This window comes from Numenius arquata, chromosome 6, assembly GCF_964106895.1.
Source record: "Numenius arquata chromosome 6, bNumArq3.hap1.1, whole genome shotgun sequence".
NCBI classification, from domain to species: domain Eukaryota; kingdom Metazoa; phylum Chordata; class Aves; order Charadriiformes; family Scolopacidae; genus Numenius; species Numenius arquata.
This window is the reverse complement of record NC_133581.1, coordinates 43664939-43678669: the sequence shown is the minus strand read 5'-3', so window position 1 is coordinate 43678669 and position 13731 is coordinate 43664939. Positions and strand designations below refer to the sequence as shown.

At 36.6% G+C, this 13731-nt stretch overlaps 1 protein-coding gene across 1 annotated transcript in view; it reads right to left on the bottom strand.

The window, feature by feature from the left end:
• STARD9 (StAR related lipid transfer domain containing 9) overlaps positions 1–13731 on the bottom strand; it is a 105180-nt gene that overhangs the window by 33389 nt on the left and 58060 nt on the right. Inside the window, exons 10-20 of the mRNA XM_074148854.1 lie at positions 13335–13402; positions 12261–12358; positions 11843–12043; positions 11336–11433; positions 10244–10321; positions 9325–9399; positions 8445–8624; positions 4628–4679; positions 3570–3707; positions 2558–2640; positions 1253–1356 (exon numbers count right to left, since the gene is read on the bottom strand). Coding sequence (XP_074004955.1) covers positions 1253–1356; positions 2558–2640; positions 3570–3707; positions 4628–4679; positions 8445–8624; positions 9325–9399; positions 10244–10321; positions 11336–11433; positions 11843–12043; positions 12261–12358; positions 13335–13402 — 1175 coding nt within the window. The remainder of the gene's footprint in view (positions 1–1252; positions 1357–2557; positions 2641–3569; positions 3708–4627; positions 4680–8444; positions 8625–9324; positions 9400–10243; positions 10322–11335; positions 11434–11842; positions 12044–12260; positions 12359–13334; positions 13403–13731) is intronic.

Here is a 13731-nt window from a genome sequence, read left to right as displayed (position 1 = left end):
ACAAAATCCCCACCTCTGATGTTTATACCCATGTAAAGTGCAACTTGGCATCTACTTTTGAAGGTCATTACACAAACCCTTTTTTTTAAATTCTTTGTAATTTTTGCAAAGAAAAGAACAGCAGTGATGTGTAAAATGTGTCTCAGTAAAGAAACAAAATGAAATACCGTCTTGTACAGAAAGGTATCACTGCAGCAAATGAAAAGCAAATGCAGAGATTAGATACATTAAAGAGAACACATAGAAACACACTATCCAAGGTGGAAAGCAAGCCACTTGACTAGAGGTATGAAGAGATGTTCAAAACAGAGATAACTTTTTATGCTGATAAAAACAAGATGAGGTACCTCCTCTAGAAAGAGATAAAAGGTTCCCAGTATGTAACCACACCAAAAACGCTCTAGCAAGAAGCAGAACTATCAACAGATATGAATGAGAAGATGGCTGTTTCTTGCCTTAAACAGGTCAATTGAATGTGCCAGGCTGAGAGGAATTAAAAAAAGAGAAAGAACCCAATTACATTTAATTCTGTGATACTCTGATTTCAATGTTACGAACTGAAACACAGGAGATATCTTAATTCATTTTCCTGGTATGTATTAATCACTGTCTTCATCACACCAATCCTTTCCCTTTCAGAAAGGCTCTGCCATGAAAAGCATACACTAGACACTGAGTACGAGCAGCTCTTCAGCATTTAGGAAGCAGTTTATACCTAATTTACTGCTCAGTTTAAAAAAAAAATAAATAAAAGAGAAACAAAATGGCTTTCAGAGATGAAGGGCTCAATGAGGACTTGAACTAATGGGAATTTATGAACAAACAAACCTTCTAATTTCCACAAGGAATTAGCAGGGAATCTGAACTGGTAATAATTACCTTGGTTAGATCGTATCTAGAGAAGTCCATTCTATGCACTGCAGAATATTGTAAAAATTACACATTACCTAATAAATCAAAATAGCTATAATGCAGATGTGCAAGTGAACTGAATTGAGGCTGCTGACAGTCTCATCCAAGGCATTTTCTTGATTGTACATCAATAAATAATTTTTCAGGTTTGTTTCTTGGGTATCATAACACTGTATATTAGTCAGTTGGCCAATGCATTTTCTTGGACACTTTTATTTGATCACTTGAAAACATGATGGGACCTATTCTACATACAACTTAGTTTTGTCTGAACCAAGTCCTGGTTTCAATCATCATCCCACATGAGAAATTTTTTGTTTGTTTCTTTGTTTTAACTTACTAGTCAAGAGAAGAAAGGACATAGTGAGGAGAATGGGTGCAACTTCCATCCAAGTTGAGCCAGTCCAAAGCTCCACAACTCAGAATGGGTGGGGTTTCATTAATCTACAAAACACATAACATGAGAATAGCAAGAAGTAGTATCACAATAATCCAGGAACTTCCAAGTTATCATTAATACCACCATGGCTAAGTAGTGTGTACTGCTGTACTGTAATGCTGCATAATACCTCCCACGTGAGTTTATAATCTCACTTACAGTTCTGCTTAGCCTTTGATAATTTGCAAAATTGTTAAGTATTTGTTACTGAGTATGCCTCTTCTTGTAGCTCTGTTTCAATGTACTGCATGTTTCATTAATGAAGAAATTAAGAATGAAAACAAATGGAAGCCCTTTATCTCAACTACAGAAGTGAGTACAAAAGGACAGTTGAGCAGAAAGTATAAAACATTATTATATGAAAATCCATTTTAAAAGGTAGATTCTTGCCCATATCACTTGGTAATATGGTTACGTCCTAAACCAGAAAATTTACATTCTTATAGTTAGGTTTTTTAGTTATATATCCCAGTCATTTTAAGAATTACGTAACTTTTTTGAAACATTATTGAATCACAGAATCATAGAATTGTCTAGGTTGGAAGGGATCTTTGAGATCATCCAGTCCAACTGTCAACCTAACACTGACAAAAACCATCACTAAACCATGTCTCTAAGCACTATGTCTACCCGTCTTTTAAATACCTCCAGGGATGGTGCCTCAAGCACTGCCCTAGGCAGACCACATAATATCTTGCAGTAGTTCGTTCCCGAGATTAACATACCAAGAAATATTTTATCTATTTCTGATGTATGTAACAATTAAGTGCTTTCAGAGTCAACAATACTCAAGTACTTAATCCCAAAAATTTTCCATTTCTTCTAGTATACCTCATTTGGGATGGTGAAATGGCAGAGAAAGAAGATAAGTCAGAAAACTATCAAATGTGGAAAGATTCTTAACTGATCTTTTCGCTGCAGCATTCTGCCTTTCTGTTTCAATCCTACTGTAGTCATGACTAGAAATAGGAAACACTAAATTATTCAAGGGATCTGCATCATCTTTTGCTAAGCACATCTGAAAGAAGCGCTAGTGTCCTCCACAAAAGGTTTAGTGTCATTACAGACCATTAGATAGAGGAAATGAAGAAAGTGAATACGATGATGAGAAGAAATATTATCTGCATCAGGCGAGCTTTTAAGAGGGAATATAATTAGGAAAATCAATGAAGAATTAGGAGACAAAAATACAGTTTTAGAACTTACTGATCTTCTTTGTCTTAAGATAGCAGCTTCTGCTGGATGATTGAATCTAAACTTATGAGACTTGCCAAGGACAACAAGGGCCCCTGTGAATAAAAATTAATCAGAAATCTACAGAGAAATAATTCATCAAAGAGTTGGTCTCTAGAATGTTAGTAGTTTCTTAACTCCTGTACACAGACTACAGCATATACAAACTACTACAGAGTAATACATTAAAAAAAAAACAACAACCAAAACCCAAAAAACTTTCCGACCATCACAGAGCAGAAAACTATTTTTAAAATTTGCCACCATGGAACACTATGAAACAGAGGAGTTACCATTCTGTAATGACAGCATCCAAGCAAATTAATCTTGGAGATCTCTGCAAACTCAACATATCAGTACATTCCCTGCTAATACTAAAGACCAGCATGACTTCATATCAAAAATGTAGCCAACCCACTGCTGGAAACTTGCTTTTACACTATCTTTTTAAGAATCCAGATCACTGCAAGTTCCCAGAAATTGTATTTTTTTATTTATTTTTTATTTTAAACAGCCTGAAAATATGGGAGCCTGATTCATTTCATCTGAGCTTATTCAGCATAGCCTGTGACTCAGTAGCCAGTACCCTCCACCTAAACACACTATGAAAAAGTTCATTTCAACTATATTACATAAAGGCCAAAAAACCCCATCAGTGGTCAGCTCGCTTAGAGCCGGTCTCCACTAATTTCCACAACAGCGCTTCTGAGTACAGGTCTTCCCTTTTCAGAAGGCTATAGACTACTGCTGCTACAAGGGGTCTTAATATTGTCCCATATGTCTTTGTTTTACTTCCTCTGGAGCACTTAATGGATTTGTCCCAGTCTACAAGCTCTAGCCATGGATCAAAACTTGTGGTGGTAGGTAGGAGACTGAGATATGTATTTCTTAGATCTGCATGAGTTCCATAAATCCTTGTCTCTAAACTCCAGAGGTAAGGGGTTCCTGATTATAATGCAGGATTTACAGAAAAAGCAAGCCTTACCTTGAGACAGACGACATGATCCAGTGACTTCACATCCATTCACAGTGCAGTGTGCGCCCTGAACTGGTCGCAGTGTCACAATCCCACAGTTGTTGTCTATCATACAGTGATCCCTTTCAATCCACCTTCCCTGCAAAACTACAATGTAGAGATTTGTTTTCTCTCACCTGTTGAAGGGGTTGGGTTTGCACTATTTTCCTCAGAATTAAATACATGCACTGTTTGACACTATGACTGCATACTTCATATCTCAGAGAACTATGTCATGTGCAGACCAACGAGATTAAAATGTCTTATTTGATTGATAGCCAAGTACCTAATCACAGAAAAAACTTACTTGATTGAAAATAGCGAGATTGCTCTTTTAAAGTATTACTGGTTCTGGAAAACTACACATTACTTTCTGATTTATGAGCTGGTGCGCAAATTATTCTGTTATGCTGAATTTTCTTATTGCTATTATGTCATTTATTGCTTATATTTTACTAACCTACTGGCAGAAAATAATCAAACTTAACCAAAATTAGCAGAACTAACCAAAGCTGAGATTCCACGAAGTTTCCAATTTCAGAATAAGTTTCAACTCTCTATCATAATTTGTAGCTCTTGAGACTGACAGTTAAAATTAAAAGCAGAAATGAAATTAAATAAAAAATATTCTGAATTATTTGGATTTTATATCTAAAATACTCATCCAAGTAGGGGTGAAAAGGATTTTCAGTGTCTCTTGATCACTTGTGCCACTAGTTTAGGATAGAACATATTAAGATTTGCATGTTGGATGAAGATATTTTTAAACACTAGTGTAGCATTTCACAAGTGGGAAGAAATTCTGAAGAGATCTCAATTAGGTCAAGACCATTGACCCTTTGACCTCTTAAACAAAAAAATAAGTGAAAGATTTTAGCCAACTTCAACAATTATTCTCTTTTACTTACCTTCTTCTATAAAGAAAGCTGACAAACAGAAACATTACCTACCTATTACACATGACAAATATAAATCTCTTGGTTTGACCTCACCATACCATAAAATAATTTGTAATATCATTCTCTTACCAATGTCTTGATCTTGGTCTGAATCACTTCTTCCAATTTTGGTTGTTCCTTCCTAAAACAAGAAAAGAATTTAAAAGCTGATTACTGAAAGTGCATTATATATAATAACTAAAAAAAGCTTTGTTACAGCACTTGATACAGCAAACACCTGAAATAAATCACCTCTGAATGACAGAATTGTTTAGAGCAAACTCTATCTACTACTTCATAATACTTCAGCCTGCTGTCCCCCATACCGATGCAACTGCTCCTTATCCTGCAGCTATGTCAGCTTCTCCTAATATGACTCCAGCAGATGAAATTAGCCTCAGGTGATGATTTTTGGACTATGCTTATGACAAATATTTTGAATATGAACACATGTTCTAATGCTTTGAACTTTTACAGGGACAATTGTTGTTTGCAGAAATTAGATAATTTTTTTATAAATATCCACACAGGAAGAAAGAAACTACAAAATGATTATTCAGTTAACTAGGCTTTTCAGATATAAAAGTAACAATTCCTATTTCATAAAGGAATTCTGTCACAGATTATGGATTCTTCAAACTAACTACTAAAGGAGAACTTTTTTCCAAAACTTAAATGACACTTATGAAAAGACTTCTTGACGATTATGGTATACAGGCAAGTTCCAAAACTTGAAAAATCAGTAACTTCAGAGAAAAGAACTGCCTAGGAATGAAAGTCTCCAGAACAAGCAGACTCAAACCACATTATGGGCCAGTGACGGAAGGGAGACAGTATTCTTATGGTACAGTGCATATGTCAATGAAACAGAGTCATTTAATCAATACTATGAGAAAAAACTATCAAAAAAAGCAATGAATTTACCACCTGTCTAGTATGTTCCATTCCCAGTAATATATTTTTCCTTAGGAAAACAAAGCAAGATCATTTCCCAGCTCTGAAGGGACACTATACTTCATTATTATAAATTGATTAGCAAATGCACTTTAAAACAACTTTAGTGGCAACTCTTTCAGTCATATTAAAATTAATTACGGTCTTTAAACTACTTGATTTTTGTATTCTAATTAGAATAAATTGAATATGCTTCCTGCTCCAAGCATACTATAACCTAGATTTAAAGATGAAGCAAGAAGTAGTAATCAGAAGCATGAAGACAGAGAAAAGGGAAGCTGTGCACTGTGGCAAGATGATGCAGTTATGGGTAATTATGGGTAAATCACAATGGTTTTGTGCATTTGAAGGGAAAGGGAATGATTATCATTCAGTTACTCGCAGAGCTCAGCTATCTGAACTGACTAACAGAGCCCGTTGCTTACAAGCTCTGCTGAGACTCCCTTGCTGGAGAGGCTGAACACTGGATTGTGCCCAGTGCCCCTGCTTTACAGCGATTATCAAGTTACATGTCAGCTTAACGGACAGCTTAAGTCAGCTCAGTGGACTCAACCCCAAAATACCCACCTGGCTTGGCCACGAATTAGAAAACTTATGATCTGTATAGCCTTTGACTCACCTCACACATTCAAGTGAGTTAGCAACATGTATTTTATACCAAGAGAAGTAAATCAACTTCTAAAAGACCTCTTTATCAATTACATTCTTGACTAAGCAAAGACGTAGTTATTCTAATTCCAAAAGAAACCTCTTTCCAATGTGCTGAAATAAATCTCTGGCGATACAATTCAATTCAGGGAAGTATATTACAGCAGTATTGGTTCATGAAATTCACAACAGCATCCCAGTTAGTGGAGTGATTCTGGGTGAGTTTAAGTACAACCAAAAATTGCAGCTGAGAACAAGAATACAAACAGGATACAAGCAAACTAACTTAAAGAAGAAAGCAAACCAGAGCCATAACATAGGCCACACCCACAATGATTTAATGTCTTCAAATGCTATTACTGAGCTAATAATTTAAATATTTATACTCTTTCCTAATTTAATATTGAGTATTCTACCTGAAAAAGTGAAAGACATGATTCAGACAAAATGATCGCACAACTTCACCTTAACATATCAAGATACATCTTCATATCTCTTCAAGTGTTTTACATTGTTACCCTCTTCTGGCACTATTTCCTGACTAAGGGTAGAACTCCCAAGTCACATTATAGAACCATAAAGACTGAGACCGCTTTCCTCCTTCAGTTTTGGGAGTATTCCAACTTTCAAAAAAGGTTTGTGAAGTACATCTTTTCCTAAAACAATATAATAAAAATTCCCATATTTTTAAGCTACACAAAAAGGTCAGTTATAAGGAAAACATATATTTTTGTTAATGAAAGCCAGAAAAAAAGAACAGAACCTAAGAAAGAAAGGTTCTTTAAGCATAGGCACAGCATTGATTAGTGCAATTAATACTATGGAATATCAAGAGACTAAAAGGGTAATGCATTGTTTATTCTGCATGATCTGAAAACTGCTGTTGTGACCTCTCTCTAGAACTCCAATGTAAAGTGCGGTTATATGTTGAAGCCCTAATATGTAAGGAACTGCTAATGTTTTACCTTCTTGCTGTTCAGATGAAGGTAATAGACACCAGAGTCTAAAAGATGCAAAGCACAATGAAAAGAAAAGGCAGCATCTAGGAGCAAAGAAAGAGGGGACAAAGATGTTAGTGTGACAGAGACACTAATGACTTCAGAAGGTGACCCTTCAAACTAGGCTTCTTCATTAAAATGAGTATCTTTAAATCACTTTAGGTGTTGTCAAAATTAGTATGTGAAAATATTTGCTGTTTCCAAAATGGCACATAATGGAAAAACATTTAAGCAGTAGCAATTACTTTTAATAAATATTTAATGTTAATGTAGGATTAAGTAGTTCAAGTCACATGTTGATCAGCACCGGACATTATTACTTGGTCCCTAATTATTATCTGATAAAATTTCTTTGTGCTGGCACAAGAAAAATTAAGAAATTTTCTCTTTCAACATGATAAGTAACAGCATGATTTCTGTTTCAAATACTTGTTGCAGCTTTTTAACAGGAAAAAAAAAATCCTGTGTCCCTAAACTATATCAAGTAGCACAAAACCTAGATTTGTATTAAGATATTTTATTAGTAGACAGACACATAATTTTCAACCATATTTAACAAATTTTTTGCTAATGAGTGCACCTCTGTAGAGATGCCCATCCATCATTCCTTTTACATTAAACAGCATAAATATTTCAGTAATTTCCATTCATTTAAAACAACATCAAAAAGTTAAAGTCCAGCTTAGCATTGACTTACTGAAAAGAAGATACCCTAAAACTATTTGGACCTGGCCATGCACATCATAAGCTGCAACATGGAGTAATATACATACAGTGGTATGAAAGTTTCTTGGTGAAAACCTTGCCTTAAATGAGCAGCTACACAGCAAAACAGTATCCATGAGTCAAGGTTTTCCACCTGATCCTGGAAAATAGTCACTCATGTGGGATCACCATTCCAGTCCCAAGTATACAAGTACCAAGTAAAATCTGGACCAGCATGTCTGCTATACTTTAAGCACCATCCTTTATGTTTACACACACGCACAAACACACGCCTGTCCTCATGCTTTGTGGATGAACTAGTAATGCCTAATTTGAGTATTTTGCTTTGCTTATTATATGTTACCAAATAGTTTGCACATGAACTCATAAAAGATCAAATTATTATTCCATGTAGGAATTCTTCTCCTCCTCCATTTTCACGTATCCTTTTCTGCTTTTTTCCCCTGTTATCTGTGTCTTGTGGGCTATGACCTTTTCTTTTTGACAGCTGTTGTTGTAATGACACCTCAACCAATCTCCATTTCCTAAGAAAACAAGTGTTTTCAAATTCAAGGAAAAAATAAGACGTGACAATATCTTACCCTGAGATGATACAGCACCACTCCCGTGCTGAGGATATCATCATCCATGGCCATTAGATGAGGTAAACTAGAATCTATTGTTACTCCAGCTTTCTCTTTGTTGATGTCCACACTGTATTCTTCCATGATGGCTTTTCTGTCTGTCCATTTATTTGTCCAGTCTTTGGTCAATTGCTCAATCTTAAAGAATAGCAGACGAAAGTGTTTCACTTACTAAGCAGGTTAATTTTTCACATACATAAATTTCTTCAGAAAGAACACTATTTTTTCCAGTTACTGGATGCAAAATTCTTCCAGTAGTTGCAATGCAGGTGTATTTCTAATTGCAGTACATTTCTGTGGCAACAAAAAAATCGGGTAAAAACTGTACTAACACCAAGTGAAGCAGGTTTAATTTATTGAAGACTCATTCCTAAAAATGTCAGAAAGATATATGATCATGCTAACTAGTTATTTTGCATGTCTTTAAACAAAACTTAAAATTAAGATCTTTTCAGGTCACCAGTGATCAAATCTTCTTAGTAATTTGGTGACTGCACAATAATTTCCTTTGAACAAATTGGAGGAGTTTAATCTTAGAAGAGAGAGGCTCTGTATAATGAATTACTGTGATATGTTGAGACAGCTTTCAAACAAGGAATAGATTGTGCAGACTTTGAGATACTCAATGGACAGTACCCCATTAAGGACATGAGACTTTCATCACAAATTGGTAGAGAGCACCCAACATGCATTATGGATGGCAATTGCCTGCATATTCAGAGCAAATGGGAGAGGATTAGGACAAAAACACTTTCACTGTGGTTTAAGAACTATGGCAATGCTATCCCCCCGGCCCAGTGAAACAGGAGAGTTACAGCATCAAATAGGTCATACCCACCTTCATTTCATTCTGAAGCACCAGCTCAGTCAGATTTCCGTCCCTGTCATCACTCCAAGAAGGACTAGAATTTCTCTGTACAAACAACAGCCACCAAGATCTACATGTTAGTTTCCTTACTCACAACCAGCAGGCACGTTCTTTCACTCTCCAGGATTTCAAAGAGATGAACTCAGGAGAAGGAAAGATAAAATACACAGACATTTGATATTGCCTTCTAGCATCTAGCCTACATCTCTCTAGCTATTGCATGCAGGTTTTTGTGAAGAACTGGTGAAAGAGCATTAACAGAGAGATGCTTTTGCGTACATAAATCCTGGACTGTAGTTCCAGTCTCTCCCAGCAAACCATGCTCTCCGTGGCATGGAAAACCAAGGTACTATCATTATTCCAAAGGAGAAAACCACAGAGCATCAGATGTATTGTGAGGGCTCACAGATGTTCACAACTTCTTTCTGGGGACAGTGTGCGCAGGCAGGGTGAAACCTCCAACATACTGCTGAGGTCTACTAGCTCACTTTTTTGGGAAAGAGGATTGTAACAAGTCTGGCAGGGAAATTATCTTAATGATTAATATTTTGTACTGTCTTGGTGCTTCCATATCCCTACAAATAAAATATTTCTATTTCATGGTATTTCTGGATAACAAAACCATCCGACTCCATGAAAGACAGGAAAGGAAATCCTTTCTAGTCATTACAAAACTGCTTATACTTCAGGTTTATCAATAGAATGCTAGAAAAAGGAGGAATGACAGAAATGCAGTTAGCCTTATAATCATTGTGAAATCACTCAGAGAACAGTTTAATTTCCCTCTAGTTACAACCAACATAGAAAGATAAACAGATAAGACAAAAGTAAGCTACTATAGCTACCTAAAGCACCATTAGAGCTCCAGCTGGGAAGTGCTCCTACGTACCAGTTCAAAGCTCATCAGCATAGTCTTCAACCTATCAATTTCTTCTCGCAGTTCTCTGATCAGTTTTACGTTTGCATCCTGAAACATTGGGACACAGATGTTGGAAAAATCATTCTTTAAAAAATTCTAGCTAAAGAAATCAGTGCAGAGCTTTTTCAAGAGCCAGAAGGAGTGGAGAATGGGCACGCTTACAGCAGTACCCTAACTCCACTCTGTCAGGCCTCTGGGATGTGCCACCTAGGTGTAGGTGGTTCCCATGTTTAATACATTCTCTTTTCCCATAAACTTTGTTCCATCTTTTTTCTGAACATAGACCTACCATAGTATTTGCTCCCATCATGACAATACCTGGATACACCACTACTTTTAAGGATTTACCTTCAAAATAGTCCCATCAGGTCAGAAAAATGCTGTAATTTCTGTCATGCAGAGGAGAAAATCAGGCTAGAGGAGACTAAGTCAGAATGTCACCAACCATGGTACTAAAATCCCTCGCAGCAGATACAAAAAGCATTTCCCGCCTGCTTGTGTGGAGGCATTTATCTCAGTTCCAGAGTAAGCATCTCTGCAAAGGCAGTTTCTGGAAAACAGACTCTTTGCAGAAACTCAAGATTCAACTTTCTCTGGGCTGCCAGTGACACTTTGGCTCAGGTCAGTCCGCAGTGAGCGGAAGAAGGCAGTGAGCTGAAGGGATGGAGCTAATGGTCAAGCATGGGCTGTGCAAGAGAGCGGTGGGCACGTAAGTTGGGAGGCTGAGAGGTTGTATGTAACAAGAGGCCAACCCAGGAGGAGCAGTTATAGATCTGTAACTGCCAATATTTAGGATAAAGACATAGGGTAAACATACATATTGTAACAATTCAAAGAGAAGGATGACTGAAACTCAATGGAAAGAGGTGTGAAATTCTAAATGGTTTAAGCTGCAGAGGATCAACAAAATTATTTCTATAATATCCAGGCTTCTATTTAGCTCTCATTAACATGAGAAAAAGAGGTATGAATTTTATTCAGAGAGCAGATACACTGAATAAACCTTAAATAATACACACAACAAAATGGAACGTGAATGAAAAGCAGAACTCAAGGCCTCACCTCATTCACTCTGGGCTTGTTAATGATATTTTTGGCATTTGAAGCATATCTCAAGGTACTCATGGTCTCGTTGTAGCTGGAGCTGGCAGGAGAGATAGCTACAGACAGAAAACAAATAGAAAATAAATACTATTTTAAAAAGGAATCCACTTAACCCATCACTTTTCCAAAAGGTGGATTTTTTTTTTTAGTCTTGCTTCTTTAAAAAAGAAAACAAAAAACATCCTTAGGGATATTTCATCACGCTCACAGAAAATGTCTTCTCAAGATCGTATCTATAAATGAATAAATCACTTTAAATCAAAGCTATGACTTTGGAAAGACTCTTAAGCTTAACATTATGCACAATCAGCATACCTTTTCATTTCCTTGAGTATCCTATGAAGTATTTATGAATATCTTTACGAGGACAGATTCTAAGTGATACAGCTGTCTTCTCACTGCAGTAGAGATGTATTTTAAGGGGCTAATGTAGTGCAAAATGTTAACAATAGAAACCAAACTCACTGGCAATCATAATGGTCTTGGAGTTGCCCCCCAGACTATCCTTCAGAAGCCAGGTAAGGATGGAGTCACGGTATGGGATGTAAGCCGGTCGCCTGGTCCCACTGATGCTGCCTGTGGAAGGACTGTCCACATGGCTGTTCTCCCCTTCACTTGTTATGGTATTTATGCTCTGACAGCTGCTGAACATCTGAGAATTTTGTGCTGGAGGAGAAATACCACAGAGCTCAGGAAAGAGGTCATCTTTTTCTGTCATGGCTATTTAATTTTCTTAGATGTTGTTACTGTTTATGAAGATACCACACAGCTGTTCTGTTCAGCCTTTTGTTGTAAGCACAGATAAACATTAACACACAGCACATGGTGAGCCAGTCCTATGCTTTTATCGCTACCCTTCAATATAAAGAACTACTGTGCTTACCTAAAGTGGAGATGACAATTCCAAGTGTAACTAATGACTTGTTAATATTGGCACCTTCGGTAATTCGATCTTTACAGTAACTGGGATCAGCTCTTTCACTGTAGCACACAAGCATGAAAAAGAAAATGCAAACCAAACAAAAATGCTTAATTATTAACATACAATCAATATGATAAAATTATGTGGTTTTCTGACATACAAGAAAACAGAAATTGCAAGCTTTGTAATTAAAAAACTATATGCCTTGAATACTTTACATTGTGCTCTGGTTCAGAAAGTCCAACCAACCATGAGCCAAGGCCACTGTTAAACTACTGTTAAAGACCCATCAAAACATAAATTCAAGCCTGAACTGTGCAACCCAATCATAGTGGTTCTGAATTAAAAAAACCCCAAACGTACGTTTCACAGCTCTGCAATGACAGACCGGCTCAGTGCAAAAGTCTGTATATCCCCTCAATGCTACTCTCTCTGCTCAGACATGCATGGCCATTTACATTCTTGAGAAGGAAAAACGTCCTGTTCTCCAACTGTCTGTAACTCTTCAGCACAACTTCCATCTTTCTATTCCCTGTCACATCCAGCATAACCACATATTCCTCACTGAAATGCATAGCTACGATCCAAGACTTAGGAACTTTTGAACATGAAAAACATACACAATGACAAATGACTGCTTTCTTCCACCTATGCTAGACAGCCATGAGGAATATATTCCTTTTTTTTTTTTCTCTCTCCCTCTTTTCAAGCTCAGATTTGGTAATTCCACCAATAGTTACTGGAAAAGCCAGTTAATAAGAATACAGAGTTGAATGGAATTACCTTAAATGTATGCAACAGCACAGTATTGGATCTGAGGACCCAGGAATTGCCTTCCTCAATGAAATCCAACACCCAATACAGAAGAACAAATGACAGAGACAATATTAGCTCAATATTCCTTGTTACTGTATACGAAAGTCAGGCTAATTCTTAGTTTAATGAAGATTTAAAAATATTAAATTTCATCTTTTAAGGCAGTACTACCAGCACCTTCAGAGAAAATTACCTTTTTGCCCCTCAGTATATTATTACCTGCCGGCAAGGTCCACTAAGTTGATCTTGCTTGCAATTTCAGAGGGGAGATTGTTCTCCAATATAGCCTGAAGAGAAATATGTAAATAAGGAAGATTATTCCTCTTAATTAATTAATGAAAATAAAATAGATGTGGTTTTTTGTTTGAAACTGAGTTGTACACATGACTGTCTCACTGCCTTTCTTTGTGACCTTGAACCACTGACTATGTTCAAACCGTTAACTCACCAGCTTTCTCACCCGACAGAGAAACTACCCTCTTATGTCGATTTCCTCTTGAAAAAACCTTTACTGCCTAGTGAAAGGCTTTCTTGTAGATCTTGCAGAGTTATTTTCCACTAATGTATTCCAAAGGTCTTTTGTGAAACTACTGAAAAATGCCCCGAAATGTTCTGT